Source organism: Notothenia coriiceps, unplaced genomic scaffold, assembly GCF_000735185.1.
Source record: "Notothenia coriiceps isolate Sejong01 unplaced genomic scaffold, NC01 NC01_scaffold00015183, whole genome shotgun sequence".
NCBI classification, from domain to species: Eukaryota; Metazoa; Chordata; class Actinopteri; order Perciformes; family Nototheniidae; genus Notothenia; species Notothenia coriiceps.
In genome coordinates, this window is record NW_011347884.1 from 8,795 (window position 1) to 31,277 (window position 22,483).

The 22,483-nt window shown below is 37.9% G+C and overlaps 2 protein-coding genes across 4 annotated transcripts; one reads left to right on the forward strand and one right to left on the reverse strand.

Annotated features, from left to right (window-relative positions):
• Positions 1 to 3,219: 3,219 nt before the first annotated feature.
• On the reverse strand, positions 3,220 to 9,709 carry LOC104948812 (programmed cell death 1 ligand 1-like). The gene is made up of 10 exons (XM_010775034.1): positions 9,644 to 9,709; positions 8,439 to 8,499; positions 8,022 to 8,284; positions 7,708 to 7,804; positions 7,194 to 7,460; positions 6,142 to 6,252; positions 5,203 to 5,271; positions 4,623 to 4,673; positions 4,339 to 4,465; positions 3,220 to 3,873 (listed from the first exon to the last, which is right to left on the reverse strand). Exons 2-10 carry the CDS (start codon positions 8,491 to 8,493, stop codon positions 3,399 to 3,401), a joined length of 1,515 nt encoding a protein of 504 aa, XP_010773336.1. The 5' UTR covers positions 8,494 to 8,499; positions 9,644 to 9,709; the 3' UTR covers positions 3,220 to 3,398.
• Positions 9,710 to 11,646: 1,937 nt separating this feature from the next.
• plgrkt (plasminogen receptor, C-terminal lysine transmembrane protein) lies at positions 11,647 to 22,052 on the forward strand. 3 transcript variants are annotated; one of them, XM_010775037.1, is made up of 5 exons: positions 11,647 to 11,882; positions 12,342 to 12,438; positions 19,716 to 19,846; positions 20,262 to 20,371; positions 20,896 to 22,052. In XM_010775037.1, the coding sequence occupies exons 2-5, from the start codon at positions 12,358 to 12,360 to the stop codon at positions 21,021 to 21,023; spliced, it is 450 nt and encodes a 149-aa protein (XP_010773339.1). In that variant the 5' UTR covers positions 11,647 to 11,882; positions 12,342 to 12,357; the 3' UTR covers positions 21,024 to 22,052. The 3 variants fall into 3 exon arrangements, with proteins under 3 accessions (XP_010773339.1, XP_010773338.1, XP_010773340.1); XM_010775036.1 differs by having other exon boundaries at positions 11,651 to 11,882; positions 12,345 to 12,438; XM_010775038.1 differs by lacking the exon at positions 11,647 to 11,882 and adding an exon at positions 12,712 to 12,764 and having other exon boundaries at positions 12,364 to 12,438.
• Positions 22,053 to 22,483: the final 431 nt, after the last annotated feature.

Here is a 22,483-nt window from a genome sequence, read left to right on the forward strand (position 1 = left end):
AGAAGCTGAATATCACAAACATGAGGTGCATGTTTGTGATATCGAGTGCGAATTTTCCTCTATTATTGGATGTACTGCCCTAAAATGTGGTTCAGAACTTCATGTTCTACCTAGGAGGAACTGTAATAAACGTGTTCCTCTCACTTTTGACCTTGCTTTCAAATTCTTATTTTTCCAATACTTCTGTTTATACCCAACAACACACACACCTGCAAAACCAAAGATATTCCCAACAGCCTCGGATGTACTTTATGTTTAATATTGGCATGCTTACCCCCTAAACTAGGATGTTGGACATGATTTAACCTACCTGTGCTTTCTCTCTGTCTCATCCCTTTGTTCCCTGACAGGTGGATGTTTGTTTTTTGCACCACAAGGCCTGTATCCTGCTGACAGACATGGATCCACCCATCTCTGGTCCCACAGCACATCTCAATGGCCACCTCCCTGAACTCGAGCCAGCCGCTGGACTCGACCCCAAGCCGGAAACGGATGCCACCTGCCTCACTGTCAACCTTTACTACCTGGGGAAAGATGGAGGAGGGGGCGGTTCAGCAAAGGGATCGGAAAGCGCTCTCACGTTCCCACCTGGAGAGTACGTAGCAGAGGAACTGTGCATCAGGGCGGCGAAAGCATGTGGTGAGTCACAAAAGGATTTCAGACGTAATGTCAGCCCACAGAATATATAGAATACAGTTTATGCACGGTAACTTTATTTGTTAAAGGTCCCATGTCATAGCCATTTCTACTGATCATAATTCCATTGTTGAGGTCTACTAGAATAGATTTACATTGTGCAATTTTCCAAACTCACATTGGTTTCTCATACAGCATCTCTGTAAAGTGTGTGTATTCACTCTAACCAATCAGAGCACACTGGGCTCACTGGGAGGGGGGGGCGGCAGGAGCTCCAACAAGCCGTGTAGGACAGAGAGTGAATACACACACTTTACAGAGATGCTGTATGAGAAACCAATGTGAGTTTGGAAAATTGCACAATGTAAATCTATTCTAGTAGACCTCAACAATGGANGCTTTGTGGCAAGATCAGTTGGCCTAAGTTGACCTACAGAATCATGTGATCTCTTGCGCACCCTAGCCTACCTGCACATTGTTTCTCCATCCAATTGGCAGGGACAGGGATATGGTTTTTGTCTGCATATTCAAATGCCAGTTCACGGCACTTAACTGGAGCAAGGCCATGGAACTGGTCAGCCAGTTGTTTTAAATGTTGGGCAAGCTCCTCCTCCATCTCATCTGTCAGTATTCTTTTTGCCTCAGCTACTGCACCCCAGGCTACTGATTTAACTCTCCCTTTCTCTATTTTCTTAATGAATCTTTGGAGGGTTGTCTTGTCGATATTTCTTTCCTTTCCTGCTTGTCTTAAGGACTTCTTTCCTTGCATGACCTCTGCAGCTGCACTCTCCATCTCTGTGAGGGGTGTTTGGCCCCAAGCTGTCTTCCTGATGTATCGTCTTGGCATGATGACTTTTCTACAATGTTTATGACATTAAAATTAAAACATATGTATTGTAATATTAGACTAAAATATATATAAGACTAAACTTAACTTGTGCTTCATGTCGGGGTAAAGTGAGTCAGCGTCTCACTTTACCCCACAGCATCTGTCTCACTTTACCCCACAGCCACCATTTTAGAAAAAACAACATCTCTAGGCAATTCAGGCTAATCTTTAACTAGCATCAATCACATGGTTTTATATGTTGGAAGTTCATCAACATGTATGATATAAGTTTTTCAACCTGAATCAATTTGCTTTGATACTACAGTTGATTACGTTCGCAGTAAGAACATTTACTTTTACATGCAACAAACACATTTTTGTGAAAAAAAATACTTACCACAGAACCAGCACCAACTTCTCCTTCATGACAAGTGGGGGGTGGGAGGGGCTTGAAAACATTATGGTCACATGACCGCAAATTTGTTTCTTTGCCTAGTTACAGCGGGTGTCTCACATTACCCGGTGTCCCACATTACCCCGCTCTCCCCTACTATTACATAATACTAGCATTTCACTCACCAAGAAAACTGGAGAAGATACTTCTCGGACGGTCAATTGGTACAATCACCTACACCTTTTGTCTGATATTTGTTAGAAAATCACCCCAAAGGCACTGGGCTGAGAAGACATGTTCAGAAACTCCAAATAGCTAGGGCTAGCATAGCAGAAAGCTAATGCATAACAGTGCGGCCGGCACCTGTCCTTCAAAACGGCCACACCCTTATTTAAGCATAATGGTTTAGCCTGAATATAACTTTAACGGATTAGTTATAATGTTATATTTTTAAAAAGCACCCACAAATCCAGGCTGTAAACTGTATCTGTTAACTTCTGTTGTAAAGTAGGGCATTTAACATTGAGGTCTATAAAGATTGCTGAGTGGCCACTCGATGAACTGCGGTTCATTGCTCTGGGGTTTGCTGCTTGATGCCTGCACCTGTTTATGTGGCCGTGTAAAAATAACATCAGATTGGAGATAACCTATATCTTCTGCAAGGGCGTATTTCATTTGGTCATGGACTGTTCATTTTTTTAACCTTGTCATCCTCTGCTAAGCCTTTTATCTTATACCAGTAACATAAACTCAAACACAAGAAATATCCATTCTGTCACATAGTAAGTCTTTAGCAGTTTGTCCTTGTCAATTAATAAGGACAAATAAACGTTGTACAGAAATATGTTGATGAGAAACACAATTATGAATAAGTATCAATGTTGCAGCTTTAGGGGATAACCAGTGCAATAGAATCAGGGTAAAAATGAGTCACACTTGCTTAATACATTATGAAAACATGCTGACTGAAGCGCAATTACTCATTAGTGTTTGAGGTGAGGCGAGATGATCCAATTCCTGCAGAGCGTATAGAAATAAAAGAAAAAGCTTTTTGAACATCTAATGTTACTGGAATCAGTGAGCTCTCTTGCCAGGAATACTCTTAAAGTCACTTCCCTTTTCACATACAGACCGTAGAAACTGTTCCCGCTTTGCTTGCAGTCAACCAATGACCCTAATAATAACCTTTCTTTTTTTCGTGTACTGTGAAATGAACAGAAACAGAAACAACTGCAAATCACTTATTAAGTTTCAGGTCGGTTACAGAGAGTTGGATGGTGTTGCTGAAACCATTTTCAGGATTTCAGAGATGACTTGAATTTTACCACGTTTCTGTAATGTATGCAATTAAAAAACAAAATGTAGATAATACAAAAGTAGAATTTATTGCGTAACCGTACATAAATTGAATTCAAAATGTTTTGTAGCATATAAGGGCTCGTAGAAAATCTAATCATACATTCACAAAACTAGTAACATCATACAAATATTTATAGAAAAAGTGCATATTGTCTTTGTTTTTGCACAAACGTCTGTGCCCTAAGAACGTCCTACTTTGTTTTGGATTTGCAGTGTACGTCCTGTCACAACTGTGTCATTGAGTATTGGACATTGTCCAGGGCAGGAAGTGATCAGCACCCTGCATCCTTCTCTTTCCATTAGAAAATTCCTCACAGACTCGTCAAAAAAATGGTTCCCTTCTCGGTACCCATCCAACACCAGCAGAGCCTCACTGGTTAAAAAAGTCCTCAACTCATCCCCTGTCTTTTGCATGAGAGAAAGTTGCATCTTTATTTCCTGAAACAAGTCGCCCTTCACTCTGCTGCAGTCGACGGTGAAAAGAAATCGAACAGTGCTGAGATTGAGAAGTTTAGAGACGGCATGTGTGGGATCCTCAGTCCAAGAAGAAACCAGGATGTTGGCTGTCATCTTCCCGCTTCCTGGGGGTCCCTCGAGGAAAACTACTTCTCCAGCCTCTGGGAGTAAAGCTTGAAGACTCACAGGCTGGCCCTCACTGAAAACAAGAAGAGGTCATGTAAGCTACATAGCTCTGAACAAATATTAAAACCATAGCCTTCAGCTGTGTCAACCAAATACATCCACGGACTTGCTTTCAATGTTTAAGGCTCGTCACATCAGCATTTACAACAACAACAATCAGTAAATGCTAATTATGGATTTCCTCGACAGGGTTATCTTTGTAAGTTTTGTAAGTGAATGTATGTCAATTGTACACGATGATGGCAGTCCCTAATATAGGAAACTATAGTAATTTAGCGTCTTGAACCATCTGTCTTTATTTAACCCTGCTATAAACTGCCCTTCCAAGCTAGCTAGTTGAAGGTAAATAGACTAGGGGGGTCACTAAAACTTTTTTCAATGTTATGAAATAAAATGAAAAGTGAATTGTTCCTACTACTGAAAATAAGATCATAGAAGTGTGGTGTCCTTGTAATGAATGTGAAAATGTGTGACTCACTTGTTTTGCAGCCTGTAAGGCAGCTCCTCCGCAGCGAAAGCTTCGCAGTGGGGTCTCACCTCGGTGCTGAGCGGAAAGTTGGAATAATGGTCTTTCAGAAACGCCCCCAGATGTTCCTCCATGCAGCCTACAGACAAAGAAACAGACCTGATCATTATCATATCAATGTAATTCCATTAAAATAAGGCAAATAGTGTGAACAAAGCTTCTAGTTTTTTTAAACAACATTTTTGTAAAGTAATTGTATACATAAACTGAAAATATTAAATAGGGAGACACCTTACCTTCATTAAAAATAGTTATCTCTTCATCGTTGCCTTTGTTTTTTGCTGAACCTGATGGAAAGGAACAGCATTGTTAGAAACACTAATTCAAACAGTGTGATCTTCATTAAATAGTTAATTATTTCATCATAGCTAGAAGTGACTCTACAATTGTGGTTGTGTAAATCCACTCAGATTCACCTTAATGCAGATTAAAATCAATTGCATCTAAGAAAACTATTTGTAAATGTACAACTCATGAAAGCAGAACTTTCCACTTCTTTAATCAAGATATTCTTAAGTCCATGTAATGAAATCAGCTTTCACACACGGTTGACACTTTTCATTTATGGAATAGCTGTGTTTCAGTCCAGACACCTTCATTGAGTATTTCACATGTACAACTTTAACACTCGCTTATTTTATGACTGTAGGTGTTTTTCATTTGTAACTTATGAGAAGTGCTTTGAGTTTGAACTCTTCTTGCAAAAGCACAGTTCATGTTTGCTCACTTACTTGGTGAGATTAGGGTAAATCAATATGATTAAATACATACAAAAGTTGACTTATTTGTAACTTGTTCAGCTTTGTTCGTACTCACAGGCATCAACAGAAACGGATTTGCCTCGACCGTCAACAAAAAGGTTCCTGGTGCTATGACCTCTGCAACCTATGGAGAAGAAAACCTTATTAATTGACTGTGTTGCTCCAGCATGTGTGTATGTAAGGTTGGCATTTTTATAAAGCTGACTACATAAAAGTAGTTTCAATAATGCAGCTTAGTAAAAATATACCAAATATATTTGTTTAAAAATCATCAACTTAGCCGTCTTTATGATTGACATTGGAAATATTTAGTTGCATAACGTCAAATTTGTTTTACATTTCTCTTAAAACAAAAATCATAGGTATTTGGACCCTAGGCTGAAGTTTATCTTCTTATCATGTTACACATTCACATGAATATAGCAACCTGTAGTAAGTCCATTATTGAAATGACGTATGTGTTTATTTGGGGGAATACTACCGACAAGCCATGCTGAAAAACCACCCACACATTAACTAATGGCCTCAAATTTCCCTGTTGAGCAACCAAGACCAACATGGGTGTTTCCAAAATTAGTACCTGTCATGTGCACAGAGGACATGAATGACCAGCATGCTGGCAAAATTCCCTCCAGATGAAGGTGACCTAGCTAAAGCGTATGTCTAGATTATATCAGTTTACACAAATACTTCCTCTTCTTTGTGCCAAAACTGAAACTGACTCAGCATATATACAGTACAGTTAGCGTTGTCTTTCCAGTTATAAAAGACATCGTTTTTTACTGGCAGTAAACAATTGGTTGTATTAAAAGTCCCTTAGGCCACTCTGAGTTTGACATAATAATGTAACACTTTGAATGCTGACTAATGATTTTGGCACTACTGTAAATTGTTTGAGGTGAGATTAAAGAAATATTTTTTGGCTTCACAATAAGGTTCTGCTTAAAATGTGGATAATGTGCTTTACACATGAAGAATTGAGTGATTGCTTTACCTTTTTGTCGTCGGTAGAAGAGCATTGCAACAATAATGGCAACCATTATCACACCTATGCTCAGAACAACGATGAGAGCATCATTTTTCTTCTGAGGAACAGGGATTTCATCTGTGCAGAGAGTGAAGAATGATGAGGGTTCAAATGTGCAACAAAGCATTCATATTCAGCAGTGCAATGACACTTGACATGTTTATATTTGAATTGTTATTCCCACGATTACAAAATGTTTGACCACCTTGGAAATAACCAAATATACCAAAGACAAAAATGTTGCTCACTTCCTCTTTGTGGTAAACAACAACAACAAAAAACTGCAGCAATTAGAGATGCTTCAGCTTGCGTACTCGTTTTGTGATGAGCTGCCCTGATCTTTTATTACTTTTCTCGTTTTTGTAGACCTTTTTTCTTTTTTTTTTGCAATTAAAAAAACCCTTATACTTTCTTATTTTCAGTTTGTCAAGTTTAAGCATCTAGAAGAGACAATAACCATTCGCCCACATATAGGCAGAAGCATGACCACAAACACACACACACACACACACACAATTTCTGAATCAAAGCTCGAACCCAGACACTACCCACATCAGCTTCACTGGAAAAGCCGGGTAAAATCTTATGACTATTGTAATGCTTGTATTTCTCCTTTTGTCATCATCACATTGTGTTGACAGCAGATATCTAGATGAAAAGAGACTGAACATAACAGGAAACAGCAGTAGGCGGTGATAGGTAGGCACATGATGATATTATATTTCCTGTTTTTAGATGAGAATATTCAAAAAGTTGACTTGAGTCAATGTACACATTATCTGTTTGCTTGCTTCTCATTTGATTCTTTATCTTTTGTGAAATTGTTGGGCGGCAAACAAGCTGAAAATAAATAAGGTAGGAAAGATAGAGGAAAGTTCACTGGCCAGACTTGACCTGCAGATGTTGCAATATACTGTAAGAGTCAACCTATAACAACCCTGTGTGCTTTCAGGTTATATCCATTCAATTGATAGAGTCCTGTGTGATAAGAAAGCCTTGGAAAGGAAACCAAAATGTACCTGGAATTTTAAATGTTGCGGAGGAGCCATCTTTTGTAAAGATACACGTGTAGTTGTTTTTGGCCGACGATCCGACGCGTATCTGACTGGTGACTTTGACAAGCTGCCGTGGAGTTGTCACGGCAGTGGTATTCGAATTGAGTGTCTTCAGGTGTCCATCCTGCCACATAACAGGAGACTCCGGGTATCCCTCAGACTGGCAAGAAAGCAGCAGCTCATCCCCCCCTGCAGCCTTCTCAATGTGTTTAGTCACTGATTTATAAGGTGCTAGGGAAGAATCAGATAGAAAGAACATATTCTTAACAATGTGATCATAAAGGCTTACATGATAAGGGAAATATCTTGTCGAAAGAAATTGAGCCAAAATCATTCTTTACCAAATTGAGTAATGTTCTGCTTAGTTTCATTTTCATTTTGCTCAGAAATGACCCTAGGCTATTCAAAAAAAGCATGACTCTTCCCAGAACAAAGCCCATTAGGATTTTGCAATAAAAAGTAACACTGTTAGACTTACCGACAACAGATAACGTTGTGGTTTTATAATCAGCTCCTTCTTCTGTTTCCACCAAACACTGGTACGTCCCAGAGTCATTGATCCTGAGTCTGGAGATCTGAAAAGAGACAAAATTAGAAAGTTGATACCTTGGATTTGTTTATGTCCATAAAACACATATTCCCTTATTAAATAAGCAGTAATTATAGCCTGCCTGGGAATTTGAACATCAGTAATTCCCGATAGGAGTAAATTATTCAGTGGAAATTTGACTGGAAATAACCTCGCCTACTCAGATTCTATGTAATTCTAGGAAAGTGACTCCCATTATTCACCTTTAGTTTGGACCAGCCGTCCCGCAGCTCATCAGTGAGAAGCATCACTCGGCCACGGTAATCAGGATCCCGGGATGCCAAGTTCTCCTTCCTGTTATCCATACGGTACACGTCCCGGACCAAGGTGGAGGTGAACCAGTGCCACGTCACCTTCAGGTCAGCTTGAGGGTTTGATAGTTGAGGCTGAAACCTGCAGCCCATCACAACATCTTCTCCAAACTTTGAGTCATACACGGTTCGCTCTGCCTCAACAGTGAACAACACTGCAGGGAAATAATACATAATAAAGTCAGACATCATCAATATGCTAAACAGCCCTGGAGCAATATACAACATTGACTTAATGGAAATGTTTAATGGAAATGCAATTGGTCCTGTGTGTGCTCTTGTTTATTCATACACTTTTTTACTACATACCTGAGAGGGATGGTTGAAACATGACATTCAAAACTACAATAACAGCCCAATCCATTGAGTCCTAAGGAAGAAACAAAAGGGGATTTACAGATGTTGAAATATTTAGCTAACTGTCTAGCTGATAAAGCTGAGTCATTTTACTAGAGAAGGCAAGATGTGAATTCCACCGTAACTAGATTGATCTAGTATTAATATGCTGACACACACACACACACACACACACACACACACACACACACACACACACACACACACACACACACACACACACACACACACACACACACACACACACACACACACACACACACACACACACACACACACACACACACACACACACACACACACACACACACACACCACACACACACACACACACACTCAAAATCACATGTTGGTCACATACATTTTATTCCTAACACCAGCATGACTCAGCTCTGAAAATCCAGTAACTTCCCTGTTGGATGAGTCATGACAGGGAAGGAAAAAAAAGATGCTGGATGCTGTGACACACACACAAACACACACACACACACACACACACACACACACACACACACACACACACACACACACACACAGTAAACAATGCTAGTCATGCTTCAGTGGAAAATATTCAGCCAGACAATTCTATAAATAAATCACTACGTTGTCTTAAATAAACATGATTGTACACTTCAGTCATCATGATAAAACCCTACCGACAAATTAAGACACTTTTTATTTACACAGCACATTATCTTGTGTGAAAAGCACATACACACGTGATTTTCTGTGCAGATTTCCTTTGAAATGAGAATGTCAACAGCATTTCCGCAGAACTTGTATGACTTTGAATTTGGGAGAGCTGACAATGAGTATTGAGCTTTGTCAAATGCTTTGGTTCACAAAAGGCATCATTTAAATAAAGTAAATTAAAAGTAGGTGTTAGGACCTTAACATATTTAGCCTGCAACAGTTCATACAACTGTATTGGTATTCAAGCTACAAAGCTAGACATAAAGGTGATAAATGTCCAATACAAAAATATATAATATTGGAAATAAGGAAAGTTAATGCATAAACATCAGCCATAAAAGTATAGGCTACTACATAAAATAATAACAATACAAATAATAATGATAATATACGATTAGAAGTTGTGCAACCCCAACTACTGTTCATCTGTTAGCTGTTGTTATAGGTCAATGATATTGTCTTACCTGCTGGTCATATATCAGAAAATGTTGGTGGCGTTTTCATCAAGTGCTCCCTTCTTCTGCAGTCTGCTCCGATGCTGCTACTCATATCAAGGCAAGAGGGAAATCCCAACTCGAAAACACACCCACACACACTTTACTGTCACGCGGCTCGAAATTGTATCGATCGGAAATTCAATGCGTAATGTACTATGGTAATATACCGTATTTACGGCCCCATGTGGTGAATAGGCTGTAAAACACATCATAAAACCTTTTACATTCAAATAATACGGACCGCGACTAGGAGACATAGTACCAATGAACACGGAAGTAGACCACAGTAAGAACAATCTTATGTTACACTGGCTTTACCTCAAAAGTCATAAAATGGGGACATAAAGTAAGTAACCCTCAGCCGTAAAATATGTATTGGGAAATACTTGTCTGTACACAGTATCCAGGTACATTTATACATTTGAATGTAGTATATTACTTAAAGCCCCAAAACTACAAATACTCATTATGCAGCAGAATCTGAATCTGAATTACATTGTTGAAAATGTTATTACTTAATGAAAAGATGAAGCAAATTATATTTGCTTTAAAGCCTGCTAGGAATTTTTACTACAAAAATGTCCCCATATTACTATAAATAAATAACAATGGCTGTTAAATGGATTTAATTAGGAATACAAGTAAAATATTTCCCTCTGAAATGTGGCAAAGTAGAAGTGTAAAGTAGCAGAACATTTTGATAATTAAGTAAAGTAAAATCACTGCTTAAGAACTTGAGTTGGTGTTATTTTCTTTCCATCTCTGAACACCATGAGTATTACTTTCACACAGGCTTTCACAAAGGTCTTTTGGAAAGATGGAAATTAGAGTGTAAAAAAAGTTTTGTATACAGTTGTTTTGTTACATTGAAATGTTTCTCATGACTAGGCAACCCCTTGGGAAATCCTAAATAGTTTAGGACTTTACTACCCAGATCACTCATGTACAATACCACTGCATTGTCCTTGCAGGAAGGGTTTTTGATACAGATCTTGTGTAAATAGGTTTTATTCCCCGGTGATATCCAATTGGTTAATGTCTTATTAAAACATTGCTACAGCATTCGGTATGACACTAATGTATGGTACTGTAAGTGTGTAACCAGGATGTAAAAAAAATTATTGCAAAAGTCAAATAGAGGTGTAGTTGAATACATTATGCATTAGTTTGTATTGGTTGATCATTATTGTTACCTTTAAGTTATACTTGTTGAAGTATGGCTCAACAATTTTAATACATTATGCAACTCTGACCTAAATCAACAGTAGAAAAGGGGAAAATACTTGATGGACACAGTAATCAGAATCAGAACGAGTAGTCCTTTATTCGTCCCACAGCAGGGACATGTACAATGTTACAGCAAAGGGACAGTCACAAAAGGCAAAAAGTAAAACAATTATTTGTGTTGAGTTAATAGTGCACCTGGGGGGATGGAATATCAGGTGTTATTTGTCCAGCAAGGTGGAAGTTGGGCAGGAGTCCCCCATGCTTTTTGTAATGCATTAATGAGAACATATAGCTTGGTTCGATATGGTTCAGTGCAGAATGAAGATTTTCACTTTTACTTTTTAAACAAAAAGCAGCTTGGGATGCTAACTCTCTCACAGTGTTATTGTAGTATACTCCCACTTTGGGCCCCGGTCGTGCAAAGTCCAAAGTATCCACTGTAGTGCCGAGAGACGGGAGTCGGAGGCGGTGCATCGAAGGTACAACCACTACACCACTCAACTTCTGTTTGGTGCATAGACTGTATTTATAAAGGTTTGGTGCTACGACTGTAACAAAAAACATCTACATTTAGACAAGATGTACACCCACAAACACCAAGAGAGGGCGCCATTTAATTGTTTATGTGAAACTAGCCTTCAACCACGGACTGCAAAGTGCCTTGGACAAGCACTGACTAAACCTATTAAACACAAATAAGCAGTGTGTAAAAAAATGTGAGGGTGTACTGTTATCATAATGTTTTGTCATTTGGAAAGCATCATCCTTGTTTATGTAAGAACCGCAGAACGTGCTGTTTTGCTTTTATTTGTATGTTGGAAGTTTAACCGGAAGTACCATGTTTGTTTATTGTCACTGATGGTACTTTAGGTTACAGGTAGATCAGAAGTTAGCAGTTTTTGAGTTCATGCGGCACACTTTTTGTTTGTTGACAATTCTCGTCACTCCTGTTTTTGTGACGAGTGTCATTACTGTCTAGGTAAGTACAACTCAAATTGTTAGTCAATCTAGATAGCGTTAGCACTCAAGGTTAATCATATCGGGTGAAGCATGGGGAGCTACTTTATGTTTTACTATTAGCTCATGACGTTTGCCAAATTAATGAACAAGAGAGCCCAAACATCACAGAAACAAACGACAAGTCGTCTGCTAACTTTAAGCAATGCTAGCACCTAGCATTAGCAACAAGTATACGTTATTAGCATCAAGTTATTAAACAGGAACTGTGAAATGAAGGACGAGTGAGCTGACGTTACTGAGTTAGGCAGCCTGACAGCTCTAAGTTAAGCTACAGGAAAGTGAAACCATGACGGTGACATTAAGTAAAATGTTAAAGTAAATGCAGTTTTAACGTTTGTTTGTACCTCTAATAGTAGTTGTGTTAGTTTGGTAACGTTTGGGTGCTGCATACATTTGACTATCTGTGTTTTTTGGCCAGCAGTTACAGCGCCACCATGGGGTTTCTACTGTCTAAATCCATGGATGCAAACTTTAAAAAGCAGCAAGAATTTATGCTCCACAATGCACGGCTGCAGGTGAGTAAAGTTACACCACCTCACATGCTATTAGAATGAATCGTTTATTTCATGCACCTAACAACGTGTCAGGGCCGGGGGACATGGAAGTGAGTCTTGGACTACTTTGCACACCAATACCAACTGGATTAATTGACCAGAGCAATTCACTGCACACAAGGCCCTAAAAGCCCTAGGTTTACTGTTTGGCAATTTCATGAATTGTCATATATGGAGAATAAAGCACACATCTGACATAATGATGACCTGCATTTGCTTTATCCCCTGATCCAGGGACCCTGTTTTTGAAAGAGTGCCAGTGTCAAATCAAGCTTATAGATTAAAATGTAATTGTTTTATTTACTTATATTGCACATTTTTCTGATAATGTATTTTTTGTTGTCATTGCAACCCAGCAAACATGAATCCTGCAACAATATCTTTTAATGTAATAACTATACAGCACAACATTAAAACCAACATAACGTGTGTTTAATGTAATTACAACACAGCAAAAATGGTGCAATGTAATGTTCCAGGGTAATTTTCTACCAGCCCACACAAACAAGAATTCTGGTATTTTTTCCAGAAAGCAGACACAGGCCATCTATCTGGCCATCACATTAGTCTATCTTATCTATCTGTCTTGTCAGTGTGGCGCTCTGTCTTTCTCTTTGGATTCACATAGTCAAAGCCAATAGTATAAGCTTCAGTGTGAGTCTTAGCGTTTCCATATAGAGACCACATGTTTTATTGCACTCATTGTTGCATTTAAACAAAGTATCGTTTTTTTCCTTCTAATTTTTGGAGCCAATTTGTTGTGACGTATTCATGCCTGTAAGCTGCTGAGCAGCAGGTGGGATGTGTGAATGTCATAACACCAATAACATTATCCTGCGTAAACCAAAAAGCTATGTTGTTTTCTGCCCTGTAATTTCCCCTCTGCTCTTCCAGGTGTAAATGTGGAGTAAAGGGTGAATATTAATAAGAATAATATTATTTGGTTATGGCAAAGGTTTAGCAATCAAGTATCAGAGCTCCCTCCTTTGGTAATGAAGGTTATTCACAAATAAATATTAGACGCATGTTTAAGCATTGCTGTATACATTATTCTTTCATTGACTTACTACAAATAGTTTCATATTAATAATAGCCACTCAGTATTGCTTTGAATAACTTAATGAATAAGAACTCTACTTTTTCATAACATTGGATTGATGCATTTAACTGTTCACATCTTGGCTGAACAAAAAGAACCAAACATTTTGAACATGTCATGGTACTGTAATTGTGAAATTATATATCTTATCTCCAAGTTTAATGAATAAGATTGCTCCTGGCAATTTCTGAATATCTGGGAAGCCACGCTGTTGCCTCCCCCTGCATTAAGATGTCAAAGTGATTGCTTTACTGTCTTTTCAAGTCAAATAATTCAAAGCTAATTGTTCCTTTCCTTGTGGCCTCTCAGGTCAAAGTCATTGGGCTTTGTCTTTTAAATCATGGTGTCCATCTTAAACATTACCGGTACTTGAGAATTTAGTGGATACATAGGGGTGTTTTTTTTATGACACATTTCCTGAGGATGAATGACATCTGGGAAATGACGTCAATGAGGTTTTATATTTAATATTTAAAGTGGCTTCTTGTAGGCTAATTATAAGGTTGTGTTTTTCATTCACGGTTCCTGCTTTTGAGTGGCTTTAATTGTGAAGTAGGTTAGTGGTATGTTATTGATTTTCACGTTTATAAAAGTTTTTTTTACGAACATGATCACCTCCTTAAGATAATGCAAACTCTAACAATGGACACTAGTAATATTGCTTGTTTAGCCCTTTTTCCCCAAAAAAAATGATATACAAAGAATACGTACCTTACGGAAACACACACTGAACATCATTTACTTTTCCTGAAGTACCACAATGTACAGTACAGGTTCATTAAAAAATAAATACAGATACATCCTGATCAGGCATATGTAAGACTGTAAATGAATGCTGTATTTTTAAATTAGGTTGGGAGGGCAGTTTAAAGCTTTAAAAGCCACCTCGGCCATCAATGAAGTACTCTGTTGCGTATTAATCATTATATAATAATCGGTTCTTACAGGAGCACTAGTGGCTAAAACAGAATCAATGTTATCTGATCTTAGTTAAAGGCTGCTCAATATTAAAGCAATAGACATGAATAATAGCTATGTCCCTCAGGTAAAACATGAATTACAATGATACTCTTTATTTGTCCACTACAGGATTTTGTGACCTGCACATTTGAGTAGACATCATAAGAAATGTTCAAACAGCTTTAGCAAAGAGGTATAAACATATTGTTATAATACATTTTTTGTCAAATCAGGAACATATCCAAAACAGCATAAGAATACATCTAAAAGAACATTCCTCATGTGTTGCGTATTCATCATCAAACTATCTTACCTGTTGAAGCACATAGTTGCTGAGAACTGTTTTTACACTTTATGCAAATTATGCAACCTTTGTTTATTTAATTGGTCAGGGAAATACTCAGGGACATTATACTTAGACAAGTACCTAGTAGTCATCATATCTATGTTTTTGTTTGGCATAGACTGTTTAAATGATGGACTGAGTCACCATAATGTTACCTAGCAACCTGTTTTGCAAACCACCTTTCAAAAATAGCAGATTATGCCCTTAACTATGTCAAACTCTAAGCCTTTAAATAATTGGCACCAGAGGCTGTTGCTGTGTTCTACCTCTTTCTGTGTGCATACTGTAATGATGTGCGCGCATCAGCTCTCCAAGCAGCGACTTGCCCTGCGTATGCGTGAAGCCTTTAGAAAATGTCAGTGGATTTCCCGCTTACGTTCCAGTTCTGATCTCACCTTGTCACTTTCAGAATGAAATAAGGGATGCTCATTTCTTTCTGTTACTTTTTCTTCACTGCTCTTTACAGTCACTGTCTTCTCTAGTCTTGGTCATCCCTCGTGATGTTGCTGTTCCTTCCAAGCGAGAGACAAAGAGTCTATTTTTAAAGCACACACGTAGGTAAAGGTAACACTGTGCTTCTTTTTCCTTTTTGTTGTGAAACGTGAACATGGGTTTAGACATGTCCACGTTACAAAGTTCAAAGTCCTGGAAGTATTTTTGGAGGGCTTGTTGGAAATGGAACCTCATTACTTTTCTGGTGTCAACCAAAAAACAAAAAGCTGACAGTGGATATTTAATCATTTTCACTTACAATTTAAAACTGATAGCTTTTTTTAAGAGGGCATTTAACACTTAGCATTTTGTTATTGGTACCAAAAATCAGCAATTGTATCTCGGCTACTGTTAGAAATCTTCAAATGATAGCTAATTTCCAGTCATGCTGTCAGAAGGCATAGAGCCAGCGGTCTCTCAAACATCCAAAATCTGTGATTGTTATCAGATATTGAGTGATTTTGATTACATCTGTGGGGTTGAAAGTGCATGTAGATGTTTGTATGTTTGGATAAGTGTGTTCCTGTTTGTTACTGAGATTGGGGTGAAGTAGCAGATGTAGCAGACGCGTATTGGCAGTTTGAGGCTTTGATTCAAAGCGGTGGGTGGGGTGCAGCAGAGAGGGTGTTGAGTTTCCGGATGGTGAGAGCGCTTGCTGGCAGTGTTTATGCTTGGTGTTAATGATTGGCGCGTTCATCAAAGATGAGTTTAATGTCCTGGAGGATTTTCGCAAATTTGAAACTCAATTCCATTTCAGCTGCATCAACGCTAATGATGCTGTGGTTGTGGAGGGTGGAGATCAAATACTGTGTTCCTCCTTTACTGGCATTGGTCGGCATCAGGGCTGGGAGTAATACAATGTTAATCGGCAATTAACATTATTATTTCTTATCTGTTTATCAGAATACCTTTTATTAGTCCCACAGAGGGGAAATGTACGTTGTTACAGCAGAAGAGACAGACGGCTTAATGTTACATGCATAAAAAAGTATATATATATATATATATATATATATACTGTTATAATAAAAAGTTACACAATTTACAAAATACACATCCTGTCACAGTTCTTAGGATTTAGCAGCCAGGTGTATATTGCACAGTTATTAATGGCATATATATATTGCACATATATAGATTTATTTGTCTAAACTTTTGACGTACCACAAATAAATAAGGTACAAATATTATGTCCATTGTTTTTTTGTGTTGTTGGACGGGTCTGATATTTAATGAATCATAATGCATTTGTTACGATAACATAGCTAGAGTTCAAAACATATTAAGAAGTCTCCTTTTGGTGGTCTTATGATGGGTATTTTTCTTAATTACGTTTTTTACAGTTAAAGGATGAATTAAACAAAAGTATAGGCAGATTCATTCATAATGAAAATAATTATTAATGGAACTAATACAAGCATTTATAAGCATTACATTTCAATGCATCACTTTTCATCAGACCATTGGCAAGCTACACTCATCAGGTGTTGGCTTTTGTATCAATACCAAACACTGATTATACTTTACACCTACACTCAAATAATTTCTCTCTCTTAACGTTGGAATATTCCACTTTTTGCTTCTAAAGTTTCAGCTGGGAACTAAAGTGATGCAAGTGACTATCATTGACAAGAAGTAGGCAGTTTCAGGGAAGGTTAATACAACCAAACATCCCGTATCGATGAGCTACTTCCTGTTCTGCTTCCCTGATGAGAGGAGAGATGACGTTATGAGAGGGGACATTTCACCAGAAACCCTTCATTACATATATCCTACTCTCGAGAAATATAGTGGGGTCAATAAAATGTCCTTGAAAGGGTGTAACGGTAACGTCATTAATTGTTTGACTCAGTACCATCCCGTGCTGTGCTTGGTTTCTATTCTCCTTCTTAACGTTGAGTTTCCTAGTGTACATGTATTAAGCTCAGCATACTGTAAACTACGAGAACAAGCATTGTGGATTTGAGAAGCCGTTCCTGTTATTAAAACAGCCCAGAGACTCTCTTAAGGATGACACACTCAACCGTTAAAAAAGTTTCTAGCCTCTCCCTTCCATTGTTGCCAGGTTGGTTCCAGTAATAGATATTATCTATCAAAGTTTCAGGATGTAGCAAAATGTACATAGAAAATTCTCAGATGTACAAGGGAGTGTAATCACGTCTTCCCAGTCTGTTCTTTTTCTTTTTCATGTTTAATAATATGTTTGACATCTACAAATGATACATTTTGTCCAACCAATAATCAAACATTTAAATTATAAAAAAAAAAAGCCATTCAATTTATTCTCATAAGAGAAAAATAATGGGTTAACCAGCTGTGGATTTCCGTGCTTTAATCAGTCTTTGATTGATTGTAACTTTAATTAAATCTGACAAGGCACCAAAATGATTTCAGCTACCTTTGTGACAACCATTGTTAAATCAACTAATGTGTCTGATAGGGAGTTAGCTGCACTGTTGGAAATGTCTGGGCTCGGCAGCCATTTGGTACGACTAAAAATGGCAGAGAAGAGCTGCAGGCGAGCAGACAAGTTATTCATTAAAATAAATTATGTGCCAATATGACTATATCTAGATATACTATTAACACATTTAGTGTTTTTCCGAGTGGTTTTTGATTGAAACAAGCCTTATTTATGTTCAAAAATATGAATCAAACTCTCCAATATCAATCTAAAAGCATACTATTCCAATTAAAGTGTAGATTGGGATTTGTGATTCATTAGCCTAAGTGCCTTTTACTGTACTTTCACCTACCAGTGCCGTCTCCACCCGGCGGGTTTAATCCTGCTGTTTCCCAAGATGCATAACTTTCCTTCTCCTTCTACTGATATGTAATAAGCTAATCTCCACACGTTACACGTTCACACCAGGAATCACATTCTGTCAAGTACAGACTTCCAAAGTGTCGTGCAACTTCCGATACATTTCCAGAAAAACTCCAAGGGATGTTAAGCTCTGGAATTTTTGGGAATCTTTCAACAATTAATGCCCATTTGACCGGATTGCATCAATGCGCTCCATTCAACGCCTATTCTTGCAACACATGAAGACAAAGTTGGCAAGCATCCCATAAACTAATAATTCAGGTGAATAACAACCTTCTGTGTTCACGTGTGCAGCTAATGCACTCTGAGCCAAAGAAATACAAGCCTAGTTTCAGAAGTACAACGTTTATATCTTGTGCTAGATTTAGCTAGCTAGCTATTAGCATGGGGCTGGATTGGGAACGCTAATGGAAGAGTTGTAATTCATCTATTACGATTCATTTTTTGATCCTAAAACTTTTCTTTTATAATTTAGTTTTTCACTTTAAACCAAAATGTTGTTGATTTTAGTAATACATTTAATAATAATACCTTGTTTTTATAGCGCTTTTCCTGGTGCTCAAAGATGCTTTACAAATAATTCACGATCCTAGGCATCGATGTTTTGCTTTGTTCCTTTCAAGATGGTGGCTCAAATTTCAACAATTACTCAAATCGAGCATTATATTGTAGTTTTATTCATGAGTATAAAATGTATTGGTATGTGAGAGTGTGTATAGTGTTGTTGCCTATGTGCGGGCCAGCAGAAACTTTCATTCAATTACAATTAAATTCCATTCGATGTTCAGCCATTAATGCAAATATACAGAAGTGATGGGGACTATGGGCGGGAAGTCAGAAATCAAAACGTTGCTTGTCCGACATGTTGTAATTTATGTCATCTCCTCGCGTCACCGTCTGGTCAATTTGTATTCTTTTACCCTTTGCGTCATTAGTGTGTTAATGTCACATTCCCTAAGTGGAAACAGAAGCTCATCTTTGACACATTCACTCATTTCAGGATAAAGGCTTTTTTAATTAGCGTGTCACTCAGGCAGCTCAATAGCATGTATATGTGTGTGCATGAAGATGTGAGTGAACGTCAGACAGGAAACGGCAGACAAAAGATTCCTCTGACTGAGGCTCATCAGCATGGACACTCCATGGCTATGTACACAAATATTTATTTCCATATGAACACGTACCTTAAACAAATGTTTTTTTCCGTTAAATCCCGCTCTTGGCGTTGGGTTATTTTACTTTTGAAAATAAAGTTGTCAGTACTTTCTGGTAGACAAAATATATAATGAAGATACTGTTTCTACATTTCCCCAATCATATCTTGGGCAATTGTGATCTTTAAATATTTAGTTTTTTGTTAGTCAACATACAAATATACAGATATATCTGGGATAAAGCTCGTTACACTGAGAGGCACTAGAGTGTCCTTATTTGGTTTCAAAGTTCTCTTCTGCCTGATGACGTGTGTGTGTGTGTATGTATGTATGTATGTGTGTGTGTGTGTGTGTGTGCAGATGGAGCGTCAGATGGTGATGCAGAACCAGATGAGAGAGAGACAGATGGCGATGCAGGTTGCCTGGTCCAGAGAGTTTCTCAAATACTATGGGACTTTCTTTACGTTGGCTACAGTTGGACTAACTGTAGGGTGAGTTTTGTGTAAAACAGCTCATAGGTTCAACTCCCAGGTGTTTTGTTCAGGATAAAATATGTTTTTTTTGTTTCTATCACAAGCATACAGACATCCTGTAATAGTGCTTAGTGTGGAGACCTATGCCTGGTTGTATATGAAAGCAGTACATTTTCACAGCTTTAATATTTAATGAATCTCATGACATTGTTCTCAATATACATGTATTGTTCTATATTCCTAGGATTTAGTTGATGCAACAACACCTGTATTACTGTGTTCATGCTAATGCCGTTGGCAGATGAAAATGTATGTAATTGAATATAATTGTGATGCAATCATAGAAGTTGAAGGCTTTTATTTATCCTACTTCACCGAATAACAGGCGATGATACTAAGAAGTTCTTCTTTTTGTCTCTACGCTTTGCTTCAGAGCCATTAAAAGAAGGAAGCCATTCCTATTGGCTCCCATTGTTCCTCTGGGCTTCATAATGGCCTACCAGGTGGACAGTGCCTATGGGACACTTATTTATCGAGTGAGAGGTAGGACTTCGCCTTTATCTTCTTAAGATCCATTACATTTCATCCACATTTAACAACAATCAAGAGACCTCTTCATTGACAAATGTTATTAGAAATGCCTTTATTACTAAAGTTAAGTGATATTCTGACACATTAATTGCAATTGCATATCAATCTAATTAAATGGTTGGTCAGACATTAGTATATTATATTTAAACTAATCTGTGTACTCCCAAACTATACTCTCCTCCCATTTAAATCCATTCCCTGACTAGCTGTTTTCCAATAATCGATGTCTTAAAAACCTATTTAGTCGATCCACAATATATACACAAATATCCAGCTATAACAGAAATATAATCATACCATTATTTCCAATCCTCCATTTTCCCCTGCAGACAATTAGCTTCCAAATATAATGAATGAATTTATAAAAAAAGACCGTAACATAACTCTTGAACGTGTAGGACAAAAATAGTTGTTTTAACACCCATTTGCAACAATACCACACATTGTGTTTTCTGTATCCGTTGTACCCTCTTCAGGGGAGGCTGAGAGTATCATGACGTCTGACCACGACCGCCTGGACTTGCCCCATGGGACTCCAACCTTCGAAAGTATAGAGAAAGCTCGCCGCGCTAGAGGCAGCCTCGCCTCCTTCCTGGAGAAATGAGGTGTTGTTTATCTTTAAAACACATCATCCCCGTCCAGTTGATGCATTCACCATTCTGCTTTATGCTGCTTTGACATTATTGAGTCTATGGTTTGCACTAATTCTATATCATGGACCTTGATTCAAATTAGTTTAAATAATAAATAGTGTTGCTGTTGTTTTGTAGCTATTGTTATAAAAGATGCATGAGTTAGCACATACTGAAGCCAAACTAAATACTTTGGGTTGTGTTACACTGTCAGTATGCGGCATATCATGGAATACACATGTCAAATTAATTAAAGCACCGTAACATCAATAATGTTTCCACATTCAAAGTCAGGGTGTAACTTTGGAAAGCTACTGCCAATTGAACCCTCAGAAGACGGATACAAATGTTTTGAATTATTGTTAAAGATGAAATACTTAATTTTAATTTTCACACAATTCCAGAAGATATTTAAACCAACGCAGCTCGCTCGTTTTCAAATTGCATTATGGAAAAGTCAGTTAGCATGCTGGTCTGGTTTGCCTATATTTTGTCCTTTTTCCTAAAGAGCAGCTTAGCCTCAGTTTGTTGTACGTAATTTGCACCTGGCAAACATCTTAATATGTTGTGTTTAAGCAAGATGTTTGACCACTAGAGGGCAGAAAATACTCATTAAGCTATAGAAATACAATTTGGTTGATTCATTAATTTGCCAGGACTGCATAATCAAAGCAGCTACAAAGAATAATCAACACTACCGACATGCGTCCTGATGAAGATTATTGTTACTTCACACTCCATCACTAAATGGTTTGTTCGTGGTTTCTGAAAAGTGGATTTGCCAATTTGGAATTTGATTGCGAAGAAGCTTTACACCAAAGCTTTAGTTGACATTGTTGCACCTGTAACTTTTATTTGTTTGATCACAACTGTATTCAGTGGATGTAAAATATAACACGGTGCTGATATTTATGAATTGTGCATTTGCCACAATTTTAACTCATGTATGACATCATGGAAACTATTTTTGGTAATCAAATAAAAATAAATATTGCCAAGTCTTTCTTTTCTACAATCATATTTTGTGACATGATGCCAGTTTAAGGCAAGGCTCCGAGGGAGACGGGGGGGGCGGGCGCACGCTCGTGAACTGTTAGCGCCGTGTTATGCATGCCCACTGTACCTCGCGGGAGCGCGCACAGCGTAAAGCAAAAACTCAGACATTTCAATGATTCGTACGGCAAAATACGGTTTGGAAACAATATCATTTCCTTTTTGTCGGGCGTGCATAACACCGGAGCCTCGCTGCGGGGAAACTTTGGCGCTGTTCTGACTTTGTTCTAATCTGTCAAAAGGATGGACTGACTGCTTTCAGATTTTTCCGTCTCTGTTACAAAAAATCCATCATAGACGGAAAATAGTTGCCAAAAAATCTTTATGATATCATAAAGTGGCCAAAATCTGATCCGCTCATTTTCAGACAGGTTTTTAT

What these genes read in the sequence shown, in the direction of transcription:
- plgrkt (XM_010775037.1), top strand. Translation starts at nt 12,358, where the DNA reads ATGGGGTTTCTACTGTCTAAATCCATGGATGCAAACTTTAAAAAGCAG. An exon ending in TCCACAATGCACGGCTGCAG is followed by an intron (nt 12,439 to 19,715) that starts GTGAGTAAAGTT and finishes GTGTGTGTGCAG; the next exon opens with ATGGAGCGTCAGATGGTGAT. An exon ending in ACTTATTTATCGAGTGAGAG is followed by an intron (nt 20,372 to 20,895) that starts GTAGGACTTCGC and finishes TACCCTCTTCAG; the next exon opens with GGGAGGCTGAGAGTATCATG.
- LOC104948812 (XM_010775034.1), bottom strand. Translation starts at nt 8,493, where the DNA reads ATGGATTGGGCTGTTATTGTAGTTTTGAATGTCATGTTTCAACCATCC. An exon ending in GATAACTATTTTTAATGAAG is followed by an intron (nt 4,466 to 4,622) that starts GTAAGGTGTCTC and finishes CTTTGTCTGTAG; the next exon opens with GCTGCATGGAGGAACATCTG. An exon ending in CCTTACAGGCTGCAAAACAA is followed by an intron (nt 3,874 to 4,338) that starts GTGAGTCACACA and finishes TCTTGTTTTCAG; the next exon opens with TGAGGGCCAGCCTGTGAGTC.